Source organism: Convolutriloba macropyga, chromosome 5 (genome assembly GCF_964194025.1).
Source record: "Convolutriloba macropyga chromosome 5, txConMacr16.3, whole genome shotgun sequence".
Lineage (NCBI taxonomy): Eukaryota > Metazoa > Xenacoelomorpha > Acoela > Convolutidae > Convolutriloba > Convolutriloba macropyga.
Genome location: NC_134472.1, coordinates 60,006,416 through 60,032,224, shown reverse-complemented (window position 1 = coordinate 60,032,224; position 25,809 = coordinate 60,006,416). Strand labels below are relative to the sequence as shown.

At 37.3% G+C, this 25,809-nt stretch overlaps 1 protein-coding gene across 1 annotated transcript; it reads left to right on the top strand.

Moving 5' to 3' along the window:
• The first annotated feature begins 6,905 nt into the window (after window positions 1-6,905).
• On the top strand, window positions 6,906-25,247 carry LOC142340141 (uncharacterized). Its single transcript, XM_075390615.1, has 6 exons — window positions 6,906-7,191; window positions 10,628-10,757; window positions 11,001-11,206; window positions 14,741-15,021; window positions 21,337-21,455; window positions 24,857-25,247. Exons 1-6 carry the CDS (start codon window positions 7,020-7,022, stop codon window positions 25,230-25,232), a joined length of 1,284 nt encoding a protein of 427 aa, XP_075246730.1. The 5' UTR covers window positions 6,906-7,019; the 3' UTR covers window positions 25,233-25,247.
• The last annotated feature ends 562 nt before the right edge of the window (window positions 25,248-25,809 follow it).

The following is a 25,809-nucleotide window of genomic DNA, read 5'->3' as shown; positions in this document are numbered from 1 at the left end:
TTGACAACAGATATCGTTCTAAAACTCTTTAATTATCCAACTAGGACTAAAACTGGGTTTAATGAGCCTATTTAGAACACTTTTGACAGATTTTGAATATGACCTCTGGCCAAAAACACGTTTTGTACCCGCTTTCAAAAAGTTAACACTTTAGGACAGACGGGGTGAGATTTTTTCACAGAAATTATTTGAAGTTAAAATTGGTGAATCCTGGCCCTATCGGATAGTACTTTGTAAATTCAACCGGTCTAAACTCCCTAAAATCGATATTTGTCAGATCAGAAAAAATTTGAGGCGCGTTTTTGGGTCCCAAATCGGGTCGATATGGTGAAAAGTTAAGCAAATCAGTACCCGACCTATTTTAGCCGTATCCGATTGTTCTAAAGTGCTATTTATATCCAATGACATAATAAAACATTACTTTAAGAGCTATGGTGAGCTCATTTGGGGTCATTTTGACTCATGTGATACCGGCATGCAGGTTTTGTACCGTGTTGTTAAAAAGTTTGTTAACAGGAATCGACAGGTCGGATTCTTACAAAAACGTTTTCTGACCTTATGAATGTGTTCTCCGGGCCCAGTCTACTAAGTTATTTTAGTTGGGACTATTAATGGCACCCAGAAGTTAAAACAAAAGCATTTATGCCCGAAAAACAACGCAAAATTGACATCTTAGATTTGACAATGTGGCTGTTTTGTGTTTAAGAGTCCAGTTGGCAATACTTGTGCAACCTTAAAGACGTTTAGAGTAATTCAGTCACCAATGGAAGACAAAATGGTGTAAGAGGAACTTCATAACAGCCGTTTTAACGAATTATTTGGGGACCGCATATCAGGATTTATGTTAGAAAATTGCGAGCACAGTTCGCGGAAACAATCATTTGCCCTAATTTGTCGCAACCATTGATGTTACCAGGTACCAAAATTGTGCTGATGAAGTTAGTACAACCTTGTTATGTGTCACTGAGTGTAGAAAAAGCAGATCAAATGGGTTTTTCTATTATCGACCTCCCAATTTTTGACCTTAGTAAGTTCTGAACTGTTTTTTTTCTTCATATATGGTCAATTTGCTAAATATATTCCATGGGTCACTATATTTTTCAGTTCGGTCCTGTAATTAGTGACCCAAGACAAGCACTGGGACGTCTCGTAGATAGTTAATTGATATTTTTTGTTGAATGTTTGAAGGGTGGTCCTCAAAAAACATATACAAACTGTTCCTCTTCCCTCAAATTCTAACGGATCTAGCATGACTAAGGTCTGATTTTTATTAAATAAAAAGCCATTTTCTCAATTAAAAATGATGTCTCAAGCAATGTCCGGGGTGAAAAAAATATCAGTAATGTAAAATTCTCGCTCTGGTGGTCAAAAACTTCATGAACCGACATTTCTTTTTTTTCAAACGGGAATTTTGGGTAACTTTAAATACCAAAATTGAAAAAATATGCCTTTTTTTCCTTAAATCACTCGAACTTCTAGCCACAAACTGCATACTTCAATATAACAAAAATCGAGCGAAGAACAGGTTTTCAAAATTAGCAAAGTTTAAGAAAAGTGATTTAGAAAGTGTGCTTCTATTACTCATTAAGGCTACTTTTTTTGACATTTTTTGAATTATAACACATATATTTGACTCTATTAGTTTTTTTGAATATAAATGGGGGCGAAAAATTGTACTAATTTATCATCTACCGTCTTTTAGCCTCCAACTAGGTTCTCGGGGAAAAACTTGGGAAGTCCAGCGGAAAACAAATTTCTTTGACATTTCCATAAAACTTTTACATTATGGAAGCTATTTTTTTTACTGGAAACTGCTCCAATTTAGTATAGAAATGATCTCATTGTAATAATATGCAATGTTTTTCACTGACAAAATGACCCAGGGACTGCAAAAGTTCACTTTAGACTATGTCATCCATGAATCTCGTGATAAAGTTAGCATCATTCCATACGAGTAAGTAGACATTTGAGGCTCAATTTTTGAACTCTAACCATCTATACTATGGTATGGGAGTAGAACTAAGTACTATAAAGTAGTATATAGGTCCGCAACATCGGCCCAGTTCACAGGAAACTTCTGACCCAAAAATCATGAAAAAACTAATTTAAAGTGATGTTGCAAAATTCAATTGGCCATAAAAATCTCCAATATGCTCAAAAGTGGTCCACTGGCCTCCCGATAATAAGTTTTTCACGAGGAACGTTTCTTTCGATTTGAACTATAGCAAAATTTTTGCTTTTTGTGGCCACTTTTTGGAATTATTTCAAACTCGAGGTTTTTTAAAGACTAAAATTCCGAATGATTTTGAATAAGTAATTTTAAAAATAGTTCTTTTTGATTAGGTCATAGAGTTGTCCAAATTGAACCAAACTTGGTATGCAGTATCCCCTTTGTAGGTAAAGTGTAGGAAAAAAAGAATTTTTGCTATAGCTTGTCTAGGAAAAAAGTTAGTTTTTCATACGGAAATTTGCGATTAATTCGAATAATTAATTTTAAATAATTTTTAAAAATAGGTTTTTTTGATTAGGTCATAGAATTGTCCAAAGTAAACCAAAATTGGTGTGGAGTTTTCACAGTGTACCTAGAGTGTAAGGCAAAAAGAATATTTGATGTAGCTGGTGTTGGTGCAGAAGTTATGTGTTTTAAGTGTTGGTTGATTTTTTTTTTAAAAAAATTAAAATTATAGAGTTAAAAATGGGTGGGCCGCCTTTTGGGCGTCAAAATTTTTTGGTGCTCCCCCTTCCCCTCCCCCTTGTTCTCTCGCCCGTGTTTTCGTCTCTCGTTCGTCTGTCGCTCGTGTCTCGCGTTCTCTCGCTCGTCTCTCGCTCGTCTCGCGTTCTCTCGCTCGTCTCTCGCGTTGTCTCGCTCGTCTCTCGCTTCGGTTTTTTGGTTTGAGTCTATGATGTGTGTTTGTGATGTGTGAAAAATGTTTATGTTGATTTCAGCTTTCTTGAATGAGTGTCAAAAAAGTCTTATCTTATTAGAGGTTCATTTTATTCTTAATACTGATAGATAGACACCTTGAATTTTGCTCACCACAGCAAAAAAGGCACTGTCTCCTATTAGTATAAAGATCTTCATGTACTTCACGTAAAATAAGACTTTAAATATCTGGATTTGTGGAATTTTGGAACCCTCTCTGTCTTCAGCTTCAAGGATCTACACTGCACCCCAGCAGGTAATTTTTTTTCCGTCTGGTGAACACACGAAAGTCTGGACATGAACGCACGATGGTCTGGACATGAACGCACGAAAGTCTGGAAATGAACGCACGAAAATTTTTCGTGCGTTCATGTCCAGACTTTCGTGCGTTCATGTCCAGACCATCGTGCGGTCACCAGACCATCGTGCGGTCACCAGACCATCGTGCGTTCATGTCCATACCATCGTGCGTTCATGTCCAGACCATCGTCCGTTCATCCGTGTTTCCAGACCGTGTAATTTTGAACGCACGACACCCCCTTCGTGCGTTTATTTCGGTCTGGACATATCTGGTTTCGGTCTGGGACCTCATCCTGGGTTTCTCTGGGTTGCGCTTAAAACTGAAATTCACCGCACTTTATCAATTAAAAACGTAATGATGAGAGGGCTCTCAAAATGATGGCACTCATTTGTTTTACTACAACTACGTGGATAGTTATTAAATCAAAAATAAGGTTTTCAAATAGCTTTCTAAATTTGGCCATCTCTTGTTATTGACATAATAGCAAAATGTTTAAAGCAAAATCTTAGTTTATCGTAATGAAATCAGTGGAATTATGAGACCAACATTAGTTTTCTCGAACAAAATTACATTAAATCAATTGCAACTTCACTTAAACCATCATCTTTTAAATATTTTGGGTATGTTCCTGAAAAAAATGGAAAATAATAATCTACCTTTTTGAATTTTTAAAGAGTGTGCCAAGCTTATTCCAAAGGGTGTATTGAATTGAAGGTCCTAGTATCAAAGAGATTTAATAAAGAGCATGATCACAAACAATGCGAAAATATGTCTAAGAAAAGTAAAATTCGTTCATTTCTTCAAAATATTACCTTTTTAGTTTAATGAGAGCTGCAATTCGATGCTGCCCTTCTAAATTGCATCCGATCACATTGCATCTAAAGTCTAACGTATAGGACCTGGGACGATAATCTGCTAAAATCATGAAAGACTCTTGAGAATAAGGGTTGTCTGCTAGGATCTTATAAAAGTCTACAAATAACGGCTATCTGATGAAAGAAAAAAAATTGAACACGATTACTTGCTAAGATTCTAACGAGAATCTTTCCAGAAAACCGTCTTGAAATTTTTGATCTGAAATAGATTTAGTTTATCAGAATTTTAGGAAGATATGTAGAAATTTCAGTAGTTCTCCACTTGGGTCTCCATTTAATGACCTGTTTTCTTCTCTTTCTGTGATACAATGTTTCCAATTTGCTATCTTTTCCTGTGTTCAGTGCAGGCTCATCTTTTCGGTTTTTTTTCTGGACTAACCCAGTTGACATCAGTACAGAAAATGAAATCAAACCGCTCCATCCAAGGTTCAAATTCTGTTTTTGGGTCATTTATTGTTTTAATTGGTGCATTTATTTTTGCTAATAAAAAATAACGTGAAACTGGATAACTTTTAGTTGTTTTGACTGTAGATTGGGAAAGAAGATACGGTAGAGTACTTTCAAATTTTTTTCAACTACTGTTCAATGCGATGTTTTGGAAGCAAAAGAATCAAAATGAGATCTGACGAGATGCCAGCAGGTACAAAATTGGTTAGGTTTCTAAAACTCTCAAAACTTTCTTCAAACGGAAAATTTAATTAACAAAAGAAGCTCTAGTGTTTTTGTTTTCCTCAGTGAATTAGAAAAATTGATTAGAACTTAGTTTTTTTGCAAAAGATTGAAAAGTGTTTTTGGGTATTATCGACCAAAACACGTTTCGGAGGTTTTCATTATTAGTGAAGTGCTTAATAAACACTCGCTTCTAGACAATATTGACTTAATTGCTTGATCGAAACAGCAACCACACTCTTACAGTTTCTGCAAAAAATTTACTGCTTGACGACCTTTTCCGCGATGCTTTTGTTGTATGGTTTTGGAGATTCTTTTTTATTGTGCTTTTAGAGCCTGCTTGTGGTCTTTGTTTTTGACATCAAAAGAAACTGATCATTTAAAATACTTTTTTGAAAGAACAATCGAACCTCTCCAACGAATGGCCGTAATGTGTGATTCGTTTTTGATTGGTTATTGATGTTGTAATGCATTGGTGATGAGGCGATGATGGATAAATTGTGTTTTTAGATCAGATCTGTAAACAGAATGCGGTTGGGTACTTTCAGAATTTTCTTCTGCGCTTCACTGAGATGTTTTAAGACAAAATCTAAATTAGGTCTGAAGAATTGACAGCACATACTATTTTGCTTAAGTTTCCAAAACTGACAAAATTGATATTTAACTATTAAAGTTAAGTTATTGAAACTTACTTTAGTGTATTTGTTTTTCTAAGTAAACTATTGGTGAAAACGCTGTTTTGGAAAAAACTTCAAAAACCTAGTTGGCCTGGAAAAATGTTTTCACGGTTTTCGCTCTAAACCATTAAAACTGTTTTCGAAAAAACTGATTTTCAATCAACTTCAAGAGCAATTCAAAGGAGATCGTTTCCTTGCCACCTCCCAGCAACTTAGTTTGCATTTCAATCGTTCAAAATGTTAAATTTGAAATTTTTATATAAATCTACACATGAGATTTTTTGTTTTCTAAGAAATTGAAACCTTTTTAAAGTTGTTTTCTCTTTTGTTTTTAGCTCGAAAATTCCATTAAGTTCTTGCAACCCGACCTTTATTAAGCAGGTCGTACCTCAATATTGTTGATTTACACTATTTGACCCAAAGATCATTAAGGAAAAAATGCAAAAATCTTGTTACTTTTTGAAATATCTATAAAAAAACTTTATGTTGCTTTATAGGTATGGAATTGGTACAAATAATTACTGTGCTCACGGACTCTATTTTTGCTGTTTAAGCCCCTTATCGGAATTATAAGTTTGTGTTCAGAGGCCATTTTGTACGTTTTAGAAAGCGCTTTATAGCTGTGTTGTTCTGGGAAGAGCAATGGATGGCTGTGAGGATTCTTTCTATTGTTATCTGTCAAGAGTCTTGCAAGAATTGGTATCATTCTTAAAAGAGCCCTGACAAGATGAATGGATGATGCATAATCATACAAGAGTTTTGCTAGAGTCTTGCAAAACTCTTGTAGCCCAACAGATAAATGTACCAGTTTCATTAGGAACATAACTGAAAAACGAAAAAATTGAAGTGGATCGAAAGCAATGATCAGCTGCACGAAAGCGATAATGGGAGTTTCTGAAGTTCAATTGGCAAAATTGGAATAACAGAAAAGTAGACCGGCTATTAAGTTGCTAACCTCCATTTCATTTGGGGTTTGAAAAACAGAATAATAATTTGTTAAATTGCTCCTGGCGGTCACAAAACACTGGGATGGAGAGGGGCTGTTAGAACGACAAAGAATAAAAAGAATTGAAAAATTTGTTATTTCCAATCGAGTACTCAAGAGTACGGGAGTTTTCTTTTTTCTTGGGGGCGGGGTGGGGTTATTTTCATTGCTACGTATGTATGGATTAAATCTTTGAATAAATATTGGTAGTCAGAAGTTTGACCTCGATTCGCACGTTTTGATGAAAAGTCTTCAAATGGTGATCTAGACAACCAAAAATGGAGACAAAATCATGAGTCAGCCAAAATCGACTTCAACTGCTGCAATTATACAGTCGACATTTAGATTATAAGCTCCCCGACTGTTGTACTTTGTTACTGCGTTTGATTGAAAGGCGTGTTCAACAATGTCACGTTTACCATATATGATCAACTATGCTTACTATTATGACAACATACTTGTACGTTTTTGACAAGAAAACGAGAATGACTCATTTATGAGAGTTATGTGCAACATCGTAATCTTTATTATTGACCTGCTCACTCTTCATTAATTTTCTATTAGTCTTCTTACTGTGTGGGGGTAAAGAATGAACCTTTTTAGCAATCCGTCATTTTTGTTTTTGATTCTTTTGACTTTGTGTTCAGCACAGCCGTTAAATGCTGTTGATCCCACGCACATTATACCAGACTTGGCCTGTTTGAAGAACCAAATCGAATCTTCAAAGGCTGTTTGTTTCTTTGAGAACGGATGCTGCCACAGTGAGTAACCGCTGTTATGCTAAGAAATTGGGACAACGTACTTGCATTCTAAAACTAAAATATAGTAATCAGAAAACAAGACCTTATTTTTCTCAGACAGCCTTAATTTGTTTTCTCTAAGTTGACGTTGATCAGAGTCATACGTGTCCTATTGTTTCTTCGTATGTAGTTATTTACCAGGACATCATAAAACCATATTTGCATACAATTTACAATATGGCACTTGTAGGGACACCGGACTAGCTACCCTGACCTCACAAACCCCAAGAAGGGTTGAAAAAGAAAGGCTGACATTTTCTTTCCTTTGTGAAAAAATAAACAGGTATAAAGTTCTGCTTTTTACTTGGTTTTGACTTGCATAAAAGATTTTGAGGCTACTATAACTGACATGACTTTCAAAGAGAAAATTTAAAATAAAGACAAGTACACTATGGTACCAAAAAGTTACGTACACCTAAAGATTTTTTAAAAAAGCAATACAAACATCAAGTACTATAGTATTTTCAGTTCAAATTTTATTCATCAATAACGCGTCAGTACACTTTTTTGCTTCTTTGACGTCTAGTAGGTGATTGTGTAGTTTTTATACAGGTTTCTCACGACGTCTGGGACAATTTCATTTCATGTTTTATACACTTTTTTTTCTAATTTTTTCCAAAAACTGTCTGTTTTCGTAATCGTTGCTTCAAAATCGCGCATAAATTTTCAAAAGGATTCAAGATGCTAGCTATTTCAGTACCTTCCACTCGTTTTCTTGGAAAAAAAATCCGATAATCTTCGATTTATGCACAGGAATATTAGCTTGTTGAAAAGTAATTTCTGGGGAAAAGCAATTCTTAGCTTTTTTGAACACTAAACAAGCAATTTCAGTACATAGGATCGTATTGCATCTCAAAACATAAGTGATCGTTTGTGTGAACTCAAATTTTTGTGTTTTTTTTTGTGAAATTTTGTTCCATTTCTTCGAAAAACCCTAACAATCACGTCATTGGAGATGCGAACCCTTGTTTCATCCGAAAAAACAAAAATCTGCCAGAAATAAAATGACTTCGTTTGCATATTGATACACCACTTTGAACACAAACACTTGCTTTTTTTCTTCAAACTAAATTTTTTTGAAGAATTTGTTGACAAAACTCCGTATTGTTTGAGAATTTGTCTAATTGTACCTCTAGAAATTGTATCGTAGCAAAAAAAAGCGTTAACAGCCACTCTAATGCGCTCCAGTGAGGTCTTGGGATTTTTCAAAACATCAGTAACTAACTTTTTTTCTGATTTTTTTGGACAATTTTGGGGTTCTTCCGGTCAATTTTTGGGCCCCGAAACTTCTATTTTTAAAGCAACGTTTATATGCATACTGTGCACTGGATCTTGACTCAAAGTTTAAATGCTTTTTGTATTCTAGACCGTGAAAATTCGACATTCATTAGCGTAACAACTTGGCAAACTGAGAAAGAACAAAGCGGTGTAACCATTTTTTCTGTTTAAGCGGAGAGAAGGAGAAAAAAAATCTCTAAAAACTTTTAAATTTCACGGCTTTTGTCACGCGTTAGCGCAAATCATGCTTGTGAATAACGAATCATGCTCTAAAAGCAGAAAACATGCTGTACGTAGCTTTTTGGCACTATAGTGTATTTAAAACATCAGCAAAAAACTAAATTTAACAAACAAACATTGTTTGCCTAAACTCTATCATAAACATTCGATATGAGAATTTGGCAGGGTAAACATGTATGTCAATTAATTATATCTTTTCCGTCTTTTCATTAAGAAAAGCAAAGAAACGTTTGGATACGAACAATGACTAATTTAAACCGTCGACTCATAAAGCCGTCGTAAATATTTGGAATTTAAAATCACGCCAAAATCAAGACGAAGAAGAAGTTGAGGAGTCGCTGGGGTCGGGAGGGGGGTACATCTTATTTTTTTGTGTTATCACCGGCTTCGTTAGTTTGTATACTTAGACTGCTAAAGATCTAAAACAACTGCTGAGCTTCCTATACCCTTCAAATTTCACCAGTTTAATGAGGACAAAATATCAAATGCGTAGACAAAAAGAAAGAAAGAAACGTAAGTTACCAAAAAAGATCTTTTCCGTTTGCGCCCCAGTTTATTGGGTGCATATTATTTGCACCACCCAGACGCACGTGCCCTATTTTTACAAAATGATTTACTGTGTAATGGCATCTGCTCTGTAATTGGGGCTGCATAACGTACTTGGGGCACAAAGGGAAAAGATCCTGCATACCCTCCATTGATAAGAATGTTATCTTACATATATTTGTTTCTGTTTTGTAGATCTCTTAAGTTTAAGCACCACTAGTAAGTAATGCGCCCCCAAGTTACAGAGCATGTGTCATTAGATTGTAAATTTTTATGCAGAAATACGGCACGTGCATCGGGTGGTGCAAATCATATGCAGCCGATAAACTGGGGGCATAATCGGAAAAGATCTTTTTTCGTAAGATTATGTTTCTTTCTTTTTGTCTCAGCATTTGATATTTTGTCCTCAATAAACTGGTAAAATTTGAAGGGTATAGGAAGCTCAGCATTTGTTTTAGATCTTTAGCAGACTAAGTGTACAAACTACCAAAGCCGGTGATAACACAAAAAATAAGACGCACCCCCCTCCCGACTCATGCGTCTCCTCACTGTTTCGCCTTGATTTTGGCGTGATTTTATTTTCGAAATATTTACGACAGCTTTGTGAGTCTACGGTTTAAATTATTCAATGTTCGTATCCAAACGTTTCTTTGTTTTTCTGATTGAAAAGACGGAAAAGATGTAATTAAATGACACACATGTTTACCCTGTCGACTGCTCATATCGAATGTTTATGATCGTGGACTAGGCAAACAATGTATGTTTGTTCAATATAACTCGTTGCTGATTTTTTAAATACTTGTCTTTATTTTAAACTTTCTCTCTGAAAGTCATATCAGTTATAATAGCCTCAAAATCTTTTATGCGAATCAAAATCAAGTAAAAAGCTGAATTTTATATCTGTTTGTTTTTCACAAAGGAAAGAAATGTCAGCCTTTTTTTTCAGCCCTTCTTTGGGTTTGTTAGGCCAAGGTAGCTAGTCAGGTGTCCCTACAGGTGCTATATTATTGGAAATTGTATACAAATGTAAGTTTACTTTTTGTGCGCGTCAACCCAATAACTTCCTGGCGGGTTTCAATGTAAACCTTGCATGAACGTGCAATAATCTTGAAAGATTGACACTCAAAAGGCATCCGAAGGAAGCCAAAAAGCATGAATCTTCGCCCCACAGTTACAAAGCCCGTGCTATTACATGTTAAATCACTATATTGAAAGTTATGGTGCTTGATTGTTGCCAAAAATTTACACCCAGTAGGCTTCAGGGGGGGGGGGGGCACAAACGAAAAAGAGCCAGAAAAAGCGAGAAAACTCACATTATGACTGTGTTTTATAGGTTTTGCTTCGGACAGATGTCGAATAGAGTTGACCCCACCTGACATCCACTCATTAGAAGTCACATTTATCAATGAATCTATATCTATGGACAGGGCCAACAATAGACTCTGCTTTCAGGGTCTCAAACCGTAAGAAACTCGCCATTAATTTCCTTAGAACCTTCATTTATAAAAAAAAATTGTAGCCATAGATTTTCCAACATCGAGAATTTTTAGTCATTGACCATTCGGATGTTTCCCTTTGTACCCCGGAGCAGGTTTTGCTCACCCCAATTAAATAGTTGTGCCAAAAATTGCACGTGTCGCTGGGAGGTGCAAATAATGCAAATAATGGGTCCTCCATCTCGATGTTAATATGATTAATTGCTTTAGGAGACCACTTGAGCACTTATCAGGCTTCTACGGAGTGCAATTATTTGTAAGAAAGGAGGAGTTGTATTCAACGAGAGAGGAGGTTGTATCCATGAACTTCATGTTCCAACACCTCCTGAGCGGAGCAGTGCCTCCTAACAAAAACCGACTGGGGAGCCTACTTATGTGCATGGATCTGGGAGAAGAAATTGACTCATTCTCACCAGGTACCGATCAGAACACATCCTTTATGTTTGCTAGGTATATAATTTTAAAAGTCAATGAAAAGTAATCGCCACTAAAATCGACGCTGACAGCCACTAAAATAATTTCAAACGTATAAATACTGCATAAACTTTCGCTTAATTTGATGAAACTTTATCAAATTTCATTCATAATTTCTGCACTTTTTGGCACATTATCTTCCGAGAATTAACTCAAAGAACTTATGAAAATTAAGCCGGACACGGTTTTTTTTGTCAGCGTTCACCAGCGCATTTCTGACCCTAACTTACTTTCAGCAAAGTTCTTATGAAATAAATGTGCAAAAAACCTCCTATTGTGTGCAGTTTAATGATCTCAATTTGATGTGAAGAACTTCGCTGCAATTTTTGAAGCTATTCGTGGACCTCATGTATTCACAGCACTTAAAGTATTGAACACAGATTTTTATAGGTGCCAAGTTTTTGAAAACTATCGCTTTTGGTAACAAACTTTGACCAAAATTTTTTCGCGTTCTCCAATGCGCCAGAGTTGTTGCAAACGATTACCCAAATTTCTTCATTTTTTTTGGTGAAATAATACAAGATTCTATCATTTCCGGCTTCGGAATTTTTCATAAAGTTTTGAATGAAAAGTATTTTCTAAAAATTTCGAAAAGAATTCTCCAACTGAGCTGCTTTGTGGGAAAAAATGAAATATTTGAGTTTGCGTAGAAAAAACGCGGCACTTTTGTATAGATAGCATGAGAAGTTTTGCTGATGATTTTTAACTTGAGGTTTACTATTTGGATCTTTATCTTTGCAAAATTTTAGCACATGAGTCACAGAAAATAAATGACTATTTCAGCATTCCTGCTTCTAAGCTCTTTTTTCTGAATTAGTTAAATTTTTCAATTTTATCATCGTCTAATTTTTACAAATGATTATAATGACGGTAATTTTTCCTGTAATAACTGTTTCAACTTTTTTTAAATATTGGCGTTTTAGGTTGTGTAGATACTATGTCTTTGAAAACGATAGTATACTTAATGCCCCAGTGATTCTGGAATTTTTATCATGTAAGATCTGATAAGATGCTGATCAAAAATCTTTATCGTGTAAGATCTTATCTGGTCTTACACGACAAAAAATCGTACCCTACGTGAAGTTTAATCGTGCAAGATCTGATAAGATACTTATCAGATCTTATATGATAATAATTCAATTTGCTGAATTGTTATCTTATAAGATCTGATAAGTATCTTATCAGATCTTACTCGTTAAAAGTTCACGTAGGGCTGAATTTTTGTCGTCTAGGTTCTGATAAGCTATGTTTCAATGATTTCAGTATAACCGTATAACGTAGTCAAGTTCCTATAGAAGTAAAAAATAATCGGTCAACTAACCAATTTTGAAACAAAAAATGTTTGTTGATTCTATTTTGACGGCAGTATAACGCTGACATTTAACTAGTTACTATGGCTAAACTTAGCAGTTCAAGATAGTTTTGGTCTTTGAAGATGATTTTACAACCTATTTTGATAATTAATGCCTCAGAAAAAGCGCCAAACACTCGAATAACCTTTTTTTTTTACAAAATCTTATAAGTCTCAAAAGACTATACAAGATAATTTTCTCTTTGTTGCTCTGATATTTAAGTGTGGCAAGCTGTAGCTTTTTGGCTACTGCTTGAAAGCAACCCTGAATTGTCTTCAATATGTAGAACATGTCATACTTAGAGAATTTTTATCGTATATGATCTGATAAAAAATTTATCAAAAAGATGGGCCACAGCTTTCCAAATGTTTATCTTACAAGATGTTATAGGATTCTTATAAGATCTTACACGATAAACATTTTTTGTCAGGCAGAATTTATCGTGTAAGGTCTTATAAGGCAGAATTTTTATCACGTAAGACCTGACAAAAGTGAACTTTTATCATGTAAGACCTGATAAATTGTCTTAGAAAGTCTTAGTCAGGCAACGTATAATCTTAAAAGTACTTATAAGACAAATTTATAAGAAATTTGTATGGTCTTACGCGATAAAAATTCTCAAATGTCTAAGGTGAGATGACGGCTGAACAGAATTTTTGCTAAAAACTTTTGCTTCAATCTGAAATTTTTACAGTTCCTCTCTCTTCGAGAAAAGAGACACCTTTCCGTTTTAGAAATGTTTCATGGTTTCAAAAGTTTAGAAATTGGAATTCAGTTTAATTGCATGCCTTTAAGTTCCGGATGTGATTAATTAAGAGTCGTTTTTGTTTTATTTTACATTGATAATCATTATAGCCAAATTTGTTAGATTACCGGTGCTGTAATATTATGTGCAAGCTAATGCTCACTCAACCACGAGCGAATTAAACTTCTTTGCCGAATTATTGTCTCATTTTGAATAATGCGGTAATCAACGACGATACGATTGAACTAATTTTTTTTTATTAAACACGTCTATATTAGTAGTACCCATTCTTGAGGTCCCAGACCAAAATTCGGAAAGTCCAGAATACGTTCACCAACCAGAAATTTTAGTGCTTATATCCAGAATTTCGTGGGTTTCAAACCAAAATTGTGCACTCTAAGCATAAACCTCTTGTGCGTCCATGTCCAGACTACCCGGGTCGAGTTTTGGCGGTGAATTTTCGTAAGAAATGCGGTGAAAAAAAAAATTCACCGCTTGTTTCTTACATCTTATTCCGGTGAATCGCGGTGACTTATTTATTTTAACCGCGTTCTCAGTATTCTTACAAAAAAGAATCTTCCCTACCCGGGTTTGAACCTCTGACCTCCTTCTTGCCTTCCACTGCTTATTCCACAGCACCAGCTGTCACATACATTCCTAATATTTTTTGTTAATTTAGATCAGATTGAGTATAAACATTGGAAAGCAAATGCGGTGAATTTTTCTAAGAAATGCGGTGAATTTTGTGGTGAATTTGTGTAAGAAATGCGGTAAAAAATTCTACCGCGTATTTCTTAAATCTTTATGCGGTGAATGCGGTGAATTATTTATTTTCACCGCGTTCTCAGTATTCATACAAAACAGAATCTTCCCTTCCCGGGTTTGAACCTCGGACCTCCTGCATGCCTTCCACTGCTTATGCCACAGCGCCAACCGTCACAAACATCCTTATTATTTTTTGTTAATTTAAATCAGATTGAGTAAACGTTGGAAAGCAAGTGCGGTGAATTTTTGTAAGAAATGCGGTGAATTTCGCGGTGATTTTTTGTAAGAAATGCGGTGAAATGCGGTGAATTATTTTTTGTCACAGCATTCACCGCTTTCACCGCATTTCTTACATTAATTTGCCATAAAAGTTGATGCGGTGAACTTTTCTAAGAAATGCGGTGAATTTTGTGGTGAATTATTGTAAGAAATGCGGTGAAATGCGCTTAAATATTTTTTGTCACCACATTCACCGCAATCACCGCATTTCTTACCAAAATTCACCGCATTCAACGCATTTCTTGGAAAAATTTACCCAAAAACCTCGACCCGGGTTTTGTGTGATAGTTGACTCCGTGCGATTCATTTTTCTCACGATGTTATAATGCTTCCAGATACGTTCATCGCAGTGGAGATGATTCCACTTAGACCCCATAAAGATGAGCTAGCAGTGAGTTACCCTGGATTCCATATGTTGTGCAGTCTGGACACAATAAAGATCCAGAGAAGTGGATGCCAATTAGAATCTATCACCAGAGTGCCACACACATGTAATATGACCCAAAATGAATACGTCATAGAGGATGAAATAGAGTCTACAATTAATATCGGAACAGGTTTCGGCCACCTTGATGATGGCTTGGTTCCACAGGAGGAACCTCGGGCTGCAACTGAAGTAAGATCTAAACTCTCTCATTTTTCAGTCACTATATACAACGTAAGCATAAAAATTACATCGAAAAGCACTCAATGCCTTTGATTTTTTGTGTCAAACTTATAAAAAAGCTGATAAGCAAAGAAAACAGGATATGCTCGGTATCTCTGTAGTTTTAACTTTTGCCCAAAACTGCCTTAGTCCAGATGACAGGACGAAATTGACAGAAAGTTTGACAGAAATTTTCCGTTTGTTTGGTTTCAAGCACCATAAAGAAATCTTAGCAAGCCTCGGAATGTTAAGTTTTGTCGGCATCATTGGTTTTAGATGTTAAAAATGTTTGGTAGTTTGGCTTCAAGTGTATGAGTTCATAGGAGTGTTCGGCTAAAAAAGAAAAATTGTCGGTATGATTGGTTTGTAACATAAGAAGCTGTCGTTTTTTCTCCGATAAAGTCTTAGATCGTTGTTAATAACGTTCGCTGCTGACGAACGCTTGAGACAGAAATTCCCGACGTGAAGGCCAATTTTGGGATGCTTGGACAACTTCAGTTCGTTTCGAAAATCTGACTGTTTAGAGATATGAAAATCTAGTTCCTGTTTTCAGAAATCGAGTCGCGTATTGGTACTTCAATTTTTTAACCTTAGCAATAGTTTTCATTTTAAAATTGATATTTTCAATAGGCTGAAATCAATGGTGCGCATATTTTTAACATCACTTAGTTTATGACTTAGTTCTAATCTGTGGGTTATGGACTTTCGCAAGCGGAATAAAAGGTGTTTTTAACTAAGTAAAAGAATTAATTTCTCAAAAATGAGAGAATAACAAAATGATATTTTACAGAAGAATTCAGAGATTTACAGGAGAGATCTGATTATTAGATCAAGATGGTGATTTGAATTTGGGGATGAAAAAGGACTCAAAAATCAGCTATATATATACCCATTATCAGTGTGAAAAAGTCAAGATACAAAACTATATTTAGCAACGTGATTTATAGTGGGGGTCGCAAGGGTTACCCAATATGGTTTGCTTCTGCAAATCAGTCGCAAAGGGAATAAATGGAATGCATTTGCACTTTTCTAAGAAAACATTCACACTTCCGGAGATATCATCATCATTTAATACATGCTGGGAAGATTTTACATCACTTAATCTATCTCTAATAATAGTTATCTAGATTCACCAATTTGAACCGAATATTGATTCTCAGCAGCATTTCTTGACGATTCATTTATATAATTTCTTTGATCGAAGTCATATTGCTTGTCTTTCTAATCTGGTACGTCAAACTTTCTTTCTAATTCTCATCAAGTTTAAGACTATAGTTTGATGGATATCCTAACACCCCCACTCAGACTTGAGCTGATTGCGTAGAGTCTGCTCCCATCAAAACTGCTCTGAATGTTTCCACTTTCAAAACGGGTAAGGACTTTGTGAAGATGTCCGCTGCCATTTTGTCTGTAGGGACGTAATGAATTGAAAGAGTCCCCTCCTCAGTCTTGTCACGAATGAAGTGGAACTTTGTCTCGATGTGCTTGCTCCTCTTGTGCATGACTGAGTTTTGGCAAAGTCTGATACAACTTTGGTTGTCCTCTCCAATTGCTATTGGACGTTTCTGTTCGAGACCAAAATCCTCTAGAAGTTGTTTCAGGTAGATTGCTTCCTGAACTGCTGCTGCCATGCCCTGATATTCTGCTTCTGATGAAGAAAGAGCAACTGTGGCCTGCTTCTTGACACCCCAGCTGAGTGCTGCGCCACGTCTGTTGAGCTTGAAGTAATAGCCCGTTATTGATTTTCTGTCGTTCACGTCTCCAGACCAGTCTGCATCACTTTCCCCCACTAAATCATAACTAGCCTCTTTTGTGTAAGTAAGTTTTAAACCTTTTGAACCTTGAAGATATCGCAGAAGTCGTTTTCCGCACATCCAGTGTTGATTGGTAGGTGCATTCATGTGTCTGGACAGAATGTTGACTGTGAACATGATGTCTGGCCTCGTCTGTTTGGCCAGATACAAAAGTGGTCCAACCATGGTTCTGTAGATCCTCTGGTCCACTTCTTCGTCTCCGTTCTGTGCTGTCTGAAGTTTCAATTTCAGATCAGCTGGAGTTCTTGAGGGTTTGCATTGATCCATTTGAAACCGCTCAAGCATTGTTTCTATGTAGCGTTCTTGGTCAACTGTGACTTTGCCCTCTTCTCGTCTGATTCTTAGACCCAGAAACCAGTGTAGTCCCCTCTGTCTTCCAATCGAAAGGTTGCTTCTAGTGCCTTCTTGACATCAGAGACCACTGTCATACTTCTTGATGCTACTATGATGTCGTCAACCCAGACCAAGATAAAGGTGTGATCCTCTGCCTCTGATCTTGCAAACAAGCAGTGATCGTTCCTGCTTCTGGTGAACCCCTGTCTCAGTAGGAAGTTTGCCAGCTCTTTGTACCAGTTGTTAGCAGCCTGTTTCAAACAATAAATTGATTTATTTAGTCGACATACTAACTTCTCCCCATCTGATCCGCGTTTTACAAACTCCTGTGGCTGTTCCAGATACACTTCTTCTTCGATTGGCGAGTGCAGGAAAGCGGTCTTGACATCAAATTGGTGCATCACATCGCCCTTTTTCGCTGATAGCTGAAGTAGAATCCTGAATGTCTCTGGCTTACAGGTAGGCGCAAAAGTCTCAAAGTAGTCCAGTCCTTCCACTTGTTTGAAGCCTTTGCCACATAGCGCGCTTTGTATTTGTCCACTTGACCACTGGGTCCCAATTTCTCTTTGTAGACCCATTTGCCCGGTATAACGTCCCTGTCTGTGGGTGGTCTCACTAGGTTCCAAGTCTCGTTGTCTTGGAGTGCCTTGACCTCGTCCTTCATTACCCGGTGCCACTGGTCCCAATCGTCACCTTGCTTGGCTTCGTAGACTGTTTTGGGTTCCACATAGTCGCCCTCAGTCACAACAAGATGGGTCCTGAATTCTCCAAAAAATTGCGGAACATTCCTTGCTCGTGTCCCTCGTCTGGGCTCTGCTCTGTCCGCGTGTTCCAGTGCATCTTCATTGAAGCCAACTGTCTCTAACTGTGAGAAGTCTTCTGTGTCACTGTCTTCCAGTGACTCTGAGTCTCTGTAACTCCCTCTTGTTGCAGCAGATCCTTCATCTAGTGCTGTTTCTCCAACATCTGAGGCCTCTGGTCTCAGTGTTGTTTCTTGAGTATTCACGCTCCCTGCGTCATGCCACTCCTCCTTTATTGCAGTAGATGTGTCCTGTCGTTCTCTGTTGTCATCATCTTGATGACCATCGTCTGGGTGCCAGATTCCCAGTTCCGACCCATCATCTAGTAGGTCAGCCGTTTCTTTGTTTTCAGGGATTGAGCCCACTTCAGACTCCTTGATGATCAAATCTCGAACTGCCATCACCTTGCGTGTGATGGGTATGTACACCAGGTATCCATTTTCTCCTTCAGTGTAACCCACAAACTTTCCTTCCAGTGCCTTGGGTTCAAGTTTGCTGACGTCTCTGTCCCTCTTCCTCATGAAGACTGTGCAACCAAAAATAGATAATTTACTAATTGGAAGCTTAGGTTTTATACCTCTCATCAGCTCTGCTGGGCATTTTTCTTCTCCTCGTCTCCCAACCAAGTTTCTGATCCTTGCTGCGTGAAGAATTGCTGCTCCCCAAATCATCTTGGGAAGTCCTGAGTCAATGAGCAAACATCTTGCCATCTCCAGCAGTGTCCTGTTGCACTTCTCAGCTAACCCATTCTGTTGTGGCGTCTCTGGTATGGTCTTTTCCTGTAGAATGCCTGCATCTAAGCAGTACGTCTTGAACTGCTCTGAGAGAAACTCCTTCGAATTGTCTTGCTTCAGCTTCTTGGGCGTCCCCACACTGAGAACAAATTTCTTCAGGCTGGCCAGTGCTTCACTCTTTGCCTTAAGCAAGTCCACAAACACAAACTTTGTGTACTGGTCTGCAAACACTATGCAGAACCGGAACCCTGACAGTGACTCTACTCTGAAAAGTCCCATCACGTCTGTGAACACCCTGTCCAGCTTGTCTTCTGCTTGGGTCTCTGCCACTCTTGGTACTGGAGTCTTTGTGATCTTGGCCAATGCACACACATTGCATACATCATCGAGTTCCCCCACTGTCACTGGTGCATTCCTGACCACATCCGCTTGATTCAAATGACCCAATCGTCTGTGCCACTTCCTTGCACTGTCAAGTTTCACGCTGTTGGAACTCATCTTGAACTCTAGAACGCTGCAGGGTAAGTAAAACAAATTATTTTCTTGTGTTAGTTTTACCCGAGTTCCCTTCTGGAGTTTCATGCAGCTGTTTCCTCTCTCGAAAGTGAAGCTATGTCCCCACTCCGTGCATCTTGAGACTGATAGGAGGTTTGAAGAATAGTCCGGCACACACAGAACATTTTTGAGTTCGCATTGGAATTCCTCTTTGTTTGAGGGTATGCTGATCCTCACACAGCCTCTGCCCACAACCCTGGAAGCCTCTCCGTTGGGATTTCTGACCACTGATTGAATGGGCACAAAGTCCAGGAACGCATCGATGTTCGTCACTATGTGATCTGTACAACCACTGTCCACTAGCATGCCTGCTGTCTTCCACTGGGTAAGAGCTGCCCAGCATTCCTCGTCTGGTGTAGCCAATGTTGGACCCTTTGCCACTGACTCATGTTTGCCCCCATCTCTTTGTCTCTTGCATGCCCTGTCTAGGTGACCCTTCTCACCACACTTGCTGCATTGTGCTGTCTCCTTCTTCCTGCAGTCCTTGGCAAAGTGTCCAGGGATCCCACACACAAAGCAGTTTCCTTTCTTGGGTCCATTCTTGAAGTCACGCTTCACTGCCAGTGCCACTGAACCACTTTGTCCCTTGTGTCTCTGCACCGTGCTCTCATGAAAGTTCTGCAGCCTTTTCCTCAACTCTGTGAAGTTCGTTGCCGGGTTGAAGCTTTCCTGTATAACAAAACTTTCATACCTCATTGGCAGACCATTGAGGACCAAGGCGTTGAAGAGGGTCTCTGAGACTGCTTCCCCTGCTTCTTGTAGCCTTGTGAGCAACTCCTGTCCTCTGATGAAGAAGCTGTCCAAATCCTAAGAATCCCCGAGCTGAAGTCGAGCAAGCTGTGCCACTAAAGTCACCACTGTCGGTGTCTCCACACTCTGAAATCTCTCTTGCAAAAGCTTCCAAGCCTTTGCTCCATCTCCAATGCCGTCATCTCCCACACAGTCATGTCTCATCAGCATGAGGGTTCTTGCATCTAGAGTCAGTGCCAGATGGCACCACACATTGTTTCGTTTCTCCTTGATGTCTGCAACTTCCTTCTCATATGCATCCTTCAGCACATTGTGGTTCTTCTTCTCATCATTGGTTGCCCCATTGGCCAGTGGCGCAGGCTCATTGGGTTGCTCCTCTGTCCCCAGTAGTGATTTGTAGAGTCCCTTCGTCTGCATCATCGCCACAAATCTTGTGCTCCAGATTGGAAAGTCCTGTGCCTTTCCTGTGTAGGTCAGCAGCTTCACTGTCTGTTGATCCATTGAAGTTTGGCAGGCATAACAGTTGTGAAAAGAAAAGGTACTAAGCAGAAAAGGATTATGACGGTCAACAACAAATTAGTTTTGTTTTGGAAATTAATTTTATGACTTAGAAAAATGCTGGGCCCATAACCTGTGGGTTATGGACTTTCGCAAGCGGAATAAAAGGCGTTTTTAACTAAGTAAAAGAATTAATTTCTCAAAAATGAGAGAATAACAAAATGATATTTTACAGAAGAATTTAGAGATTTACAGGAGAGATCTGATTATTAGATCAAGATGGTGATTTGAATTTGGGGATGAAAAAGGACTAAAAAATCAGCTGTATATATACCCATTATCAGTGTGAAAAAGTCAAGATACAAAACTAATCTTAGCACCGTGATTTATAGTGGGGGTCGCAAAGGTTAACCAATATGGTTTGCTTCTGCAAATCAGTCGCAAAGGGAACCATAAATGGAATGCATTTGCACTTTTCTAAGAATTCATTCACACTTCCGGAGATATCATCATCATTTAATACATGCTGGGAAGATTTTACATCACTTAATCTAACTCTAATAATAGTTATCTAGATTCACCAATTTGAACCGAATATTGATTCTCAGCACCATTTCTTGACGATTCATTTATATAATTTCTCTGATCGAAGTCATATTGCTTGTCTTTCTAATCTGGTAAGTCAAACTTTCTTTCTAATTCTCACTAAGTTTAAGACTATAGTTTGATCGATATTCTAACATAATCCGAATAGAAGGAAGTAATAAACGAAAATACAACTGTCAACTGGAACTCTTTCAGCCGCCTGTTGTGAACCACGGAGGAGATTGGACTAATATGGAACTGGCGCTGAGCTCAATTATCACAGCGTTACTGATCTTGGGTTGTACAGGAGCAATAATTTTGGGCATCTATCTCCGGTAATTTAAAGAGCAGATCACTTTATTCTTGAATCACGTTCTAATATCATGTCCAGATTGCAAAAGATAGCAGTGTTAATTGATACTAACAAGTCTCATAACCTATCATGAATCAAAAAGGCTCGCCTGGTAGCTCCATGTGAAACAGCAGGTGCAAATTTTTGCATGTTCTTCCAAATTTTTATCAAAGCGTCATGAATGGCTCAAAAAGAGTATCTGGGTCCTATTAAGAATAACAGGCTTCTGGGCACTCCGAAATTTAAGTCAAAACTCATTTAACAAAAGTCCACAGTATTTTAGGCTCGGGTTATTACGTCATCAATTACTTAGTGAAACTATTGCTTGTATCGGATCACAGAACATACATTGATTTGAAATAGATTTATGGCCAGCAAAAGTAAGAACTATAAAACCAGTTTGAGAAATCATGCTTCAAGCTGATCTTCGAGCGCGTTTGCCAGCTTAAAGCTGTACAAATGGACCCATGCAATCACGTCCTTATGTCATTTGCAGATCGATCGACACAATTTGGGCAGTCTATGGCTATAAAACGTCTTGTCACTCTTGAAAATTTTGAGCCATCAAAAACTAGGGTTCTTTTTGAATTGATGGAAAACAAATCGTTATCATCTATTCTCATATCATGTTATCTTGGAAGTATCGCCAATGAGTTCACAAAAGTCGAGTAAAGTTCTGATTGATTTAATGTTGAATATTTTTTGTGCCTGTTTCCACTTTTTTTCATGTCTTTTTGATGCAAAACACGAACAATATAGTATAGTTTAATTGAAAAAATTTTTAGAAGAAAGTTCTGAGAAATGTTCTATACATCATTATCCATAAAATTTTTGCTTCTAAGAAAAATAAAATAGTGGTAACATGGGACATCCATCTTCAAGCAATGATAGTTATATTTTTTAATCCAATTTGCGGAGAGAAGACAAAGGAGAAAACCATTCCTTTAGATAAAATTGCCGTCATTGTTTAGTGCTCTTGGATTTTGTGAAGAGTCTCATCTTTGCATTTAATTGCAAAATCTTAAATCACGGTGCAATTTGAATTTATTCCATGATCATGAAAATTGCGATACCGTAATCCTTAAAAAATTTAATCTACTATTTTGCAAGAATTCTATTTCAATTTAAAGTGATATTATTTTCACGACTTGCGTAAATATGGCTATTTGTTAAAGCTGGATTTGTTTTTAATTGCTCTCAAACGAAGTTTGTAGCAATTATATTAGTCCTGTCGGTCTTTTTTTTAATGCGATTTTTCGCTTGACCAATTTTTCGTCTGACGCTTTTGACTTTTCGTCCTCAAAAACGGGATAAACAGGTAGCGCCCAGTGGGCATTATGTGCTCTTAGAGCCTTTCAGGTCTGTTTCAGCTCAAACTGTCTTGGAGACTTATACTTATACTTATGGTGTGAGGGGCGGTTCTTAGAGGTTGACACCCCCCCCCCTTTGTTGACCCCCCACCCCCACTATTGGCTTCACCCCCCCACCGCGCTTTTGCCCCCCCACCCAGTGCTGCCCCCGGTGCACCCCCCCCGTGGCTAGCTACTGACCAAGCCAACCGCTCGCCGGTCGTTTGAGAGCAATTCGCCCGACGTTAGTCGGTTATGTTTAATTTTTTATTTTCTTCAAATCACAAGCATCTCAAGTTTTTCCTGCAATCTATATGAAAACAAGCTTGATTAGACCAAAATCCGATTACTGAAATTTTGGATGCCTTTCATAAACTTGCATATAATTCTTTTTGCTTCATAGTATAATCTCGATGACTAGACAGAAAAAAGTTGCTTTTAATTTTTTTTCTAATTTAAAAGCCAACCAGTTCAAAATTTGGATTTTTTCATGTATTTTAGAGATAAAAATTGAATATTTTAAGGAATTGTTATCGGGGGCTTCTTTTTTGGTTGAGCAGAACGACCAGTTGTTTTTCATAATGATAATTTAAGTTATCATAATTGGCCTGCAAATGAATATATTAAGCAAATATGTAAAAAAATTTGCGTTTTTATTTTACACAAAGTGTATGGAGAATCGAACACGAAATGAACTTTGACATTGTACTTCTGCCTCCCGTTGAAATTTTTCAACAAATTTTTATACTTGATAAATCAAATGAAAAAATAATATGAAGCGGCGAAAAAATCAGTTCATCTTGCTTTGTTAGAAATTTGAAGGCTATTATGAAATATCATTAAAATAAAGACTGGATTGATGTATGGCTGAGGGTTTAGCAAAAATCAGGCTATTATGAAATATTAATGAAATAAAGACTGGGTTGTATGGTTGAGGGTTTAGCAAAAATCACGAGCCCTAGCATTTTTCTGATTGCAACGATCTAAAATATGTAGGAAAAATCGCAAGAAATAAGAGGATTGATCAAAAAATAATCAGACAATTCAATCACAAGAAGAAAAATAAACCGAAAGTCATCTTATAACAACTATTGGAATTCTATCGGAAATAAAAATAAAAGAAAAATTATAGTCCGACTGTAATGTCAAACATCACAACTACAGGAAACAGCTTGATTTTTTGACTTTTACTCTAGGAATGGTTTACGTACGGCTATCCATTCTGCACTAGTCTATTACCAACCGCTATCTTTCTGAGGTAACCAAGACCTTAAAAGGGATCCTGGTCGCCAAAAGCAAAGAACCGAAAACGACTAATGCGCTAAAGGGGCACAAAGAAGGTTGGGGTTTGCGATAAACACACAGAAAAAGGGTAGGGGCAATGCGCCAAAGATGTTTTTGTGCATTTTCTCTAGCGCTTATCAACCTATTCACACTCGGTGTCGACAGCATTAACAACTAAACGATCACTGACTACATTTTCTCTAAAAGAGTATCTCAAATGCGTAATCGACGGTAAAGGCGATATGAGAATTTTTGTTTTGAACTGAAAGCTTCAGACAATGGGCGGAAATCACAAGAGAATATGATATAGAGCGATCCTGAGAGCAATGATACTAGAGCAAAAACAACCAGTTTGCTGACAGTTTTCAGATTAAAGAAGTTAAGCAAGTTAAAATAGTCGTTTGATCAAAACTATGCAAAAGTTATGCAATATAAAAGAGATGACGATCCAAAGAGATTCCAAAGTTCTTTTTTGTTTTACTTTTTATTTTTAGACGTGTTTTTTGCTGAATGTTTAATTTTCCTATAGTACAGATTTTGTAATTTGAAAGCTATGTCTTGATTTTTTCCAGCAGGAGTTTTTGCATCAGTTTCGATCATTAAGGCCATCGCCTGTGTTCGTGGTCGTGCTAGAAACTTTTTCTCTTAGCTAAATGGCAGTAAAAAATTCACAGAAATTTGTAAAAGTGAGTTTTCCCAATGATCAGTAATCACACGGATACTATTTTAATTTTTTCCATGCCTGCATTAGGTCCAGCTTCTTCAAAAGGAGAACAAATGAAGATGAACAGCCTAACGAAGAGTTGGGACATATGAGAACGGCTGATCAGAGTATGGGCTGTGATCGACCCAACTCACAGCAACCCACTGAGGACCACAAAGAGATCCCTCCTAAAACGACACCTCCATCCGCTGTCGAGTGGGAAGAGGAGCCATATAGCCAACAGGTGATGCGTAACCACGCGTTACCTTCTAGAAAACATCCACAAATAAAACCCGAGGTTGTTGCATCTGTGAACAAGATCCGACTATTAGATCAAGAAGAATCTGAGAGCGAACAACTACTAGGTGAGAATATCGGTATACAACATTCAGTCAGCATCAGAACTAATTCAGATGTTTCTTAGAGTAGTTTGTGGTTTCCAGTACTGATTCGGAAAGATTTCTTTTATTCCGAATACTTTCCTTATTGATTCTGAATATATCTGTGTCAGAGCAAACTTCATATAAATCATCTCTTAGTTTCACTGATTCAGAAAAAAATTCAGAGTCGCATTTTGACGCCAATCTATAAGTGAACTTTAAATTCTTTCGGAATCGGTTGGATTTACAGCTAAATCGTTTAACTTGGCAATTCTCTAGTAAATCTCTACTGGCTATCTTTTGGTACCGGCTACTTTCAGTACTTTTGGCTACTGGTTAAATATTATGTGTGTTTTTTGGGATTATTTGTAGATCTCGTTTTCTAAGTTATACAGCAATTTTATGCAATTTTATGATTCCCATTTTGAACAGTTTCTATATTCTTAATATTTTAAAACACGGTATCATAGTCACTTGGTAGCAATTGAATAAAAATGGTTGAGGAAATCTACTCCAACCAGTATTAGTGTCTTCAGATAACAAAATCAAATTTTGTCGTACATTACTTTTTTTGGGTGAAGAAAACTTAACTTCTTTTTAGTTGAACAAAATCTTGGTAAT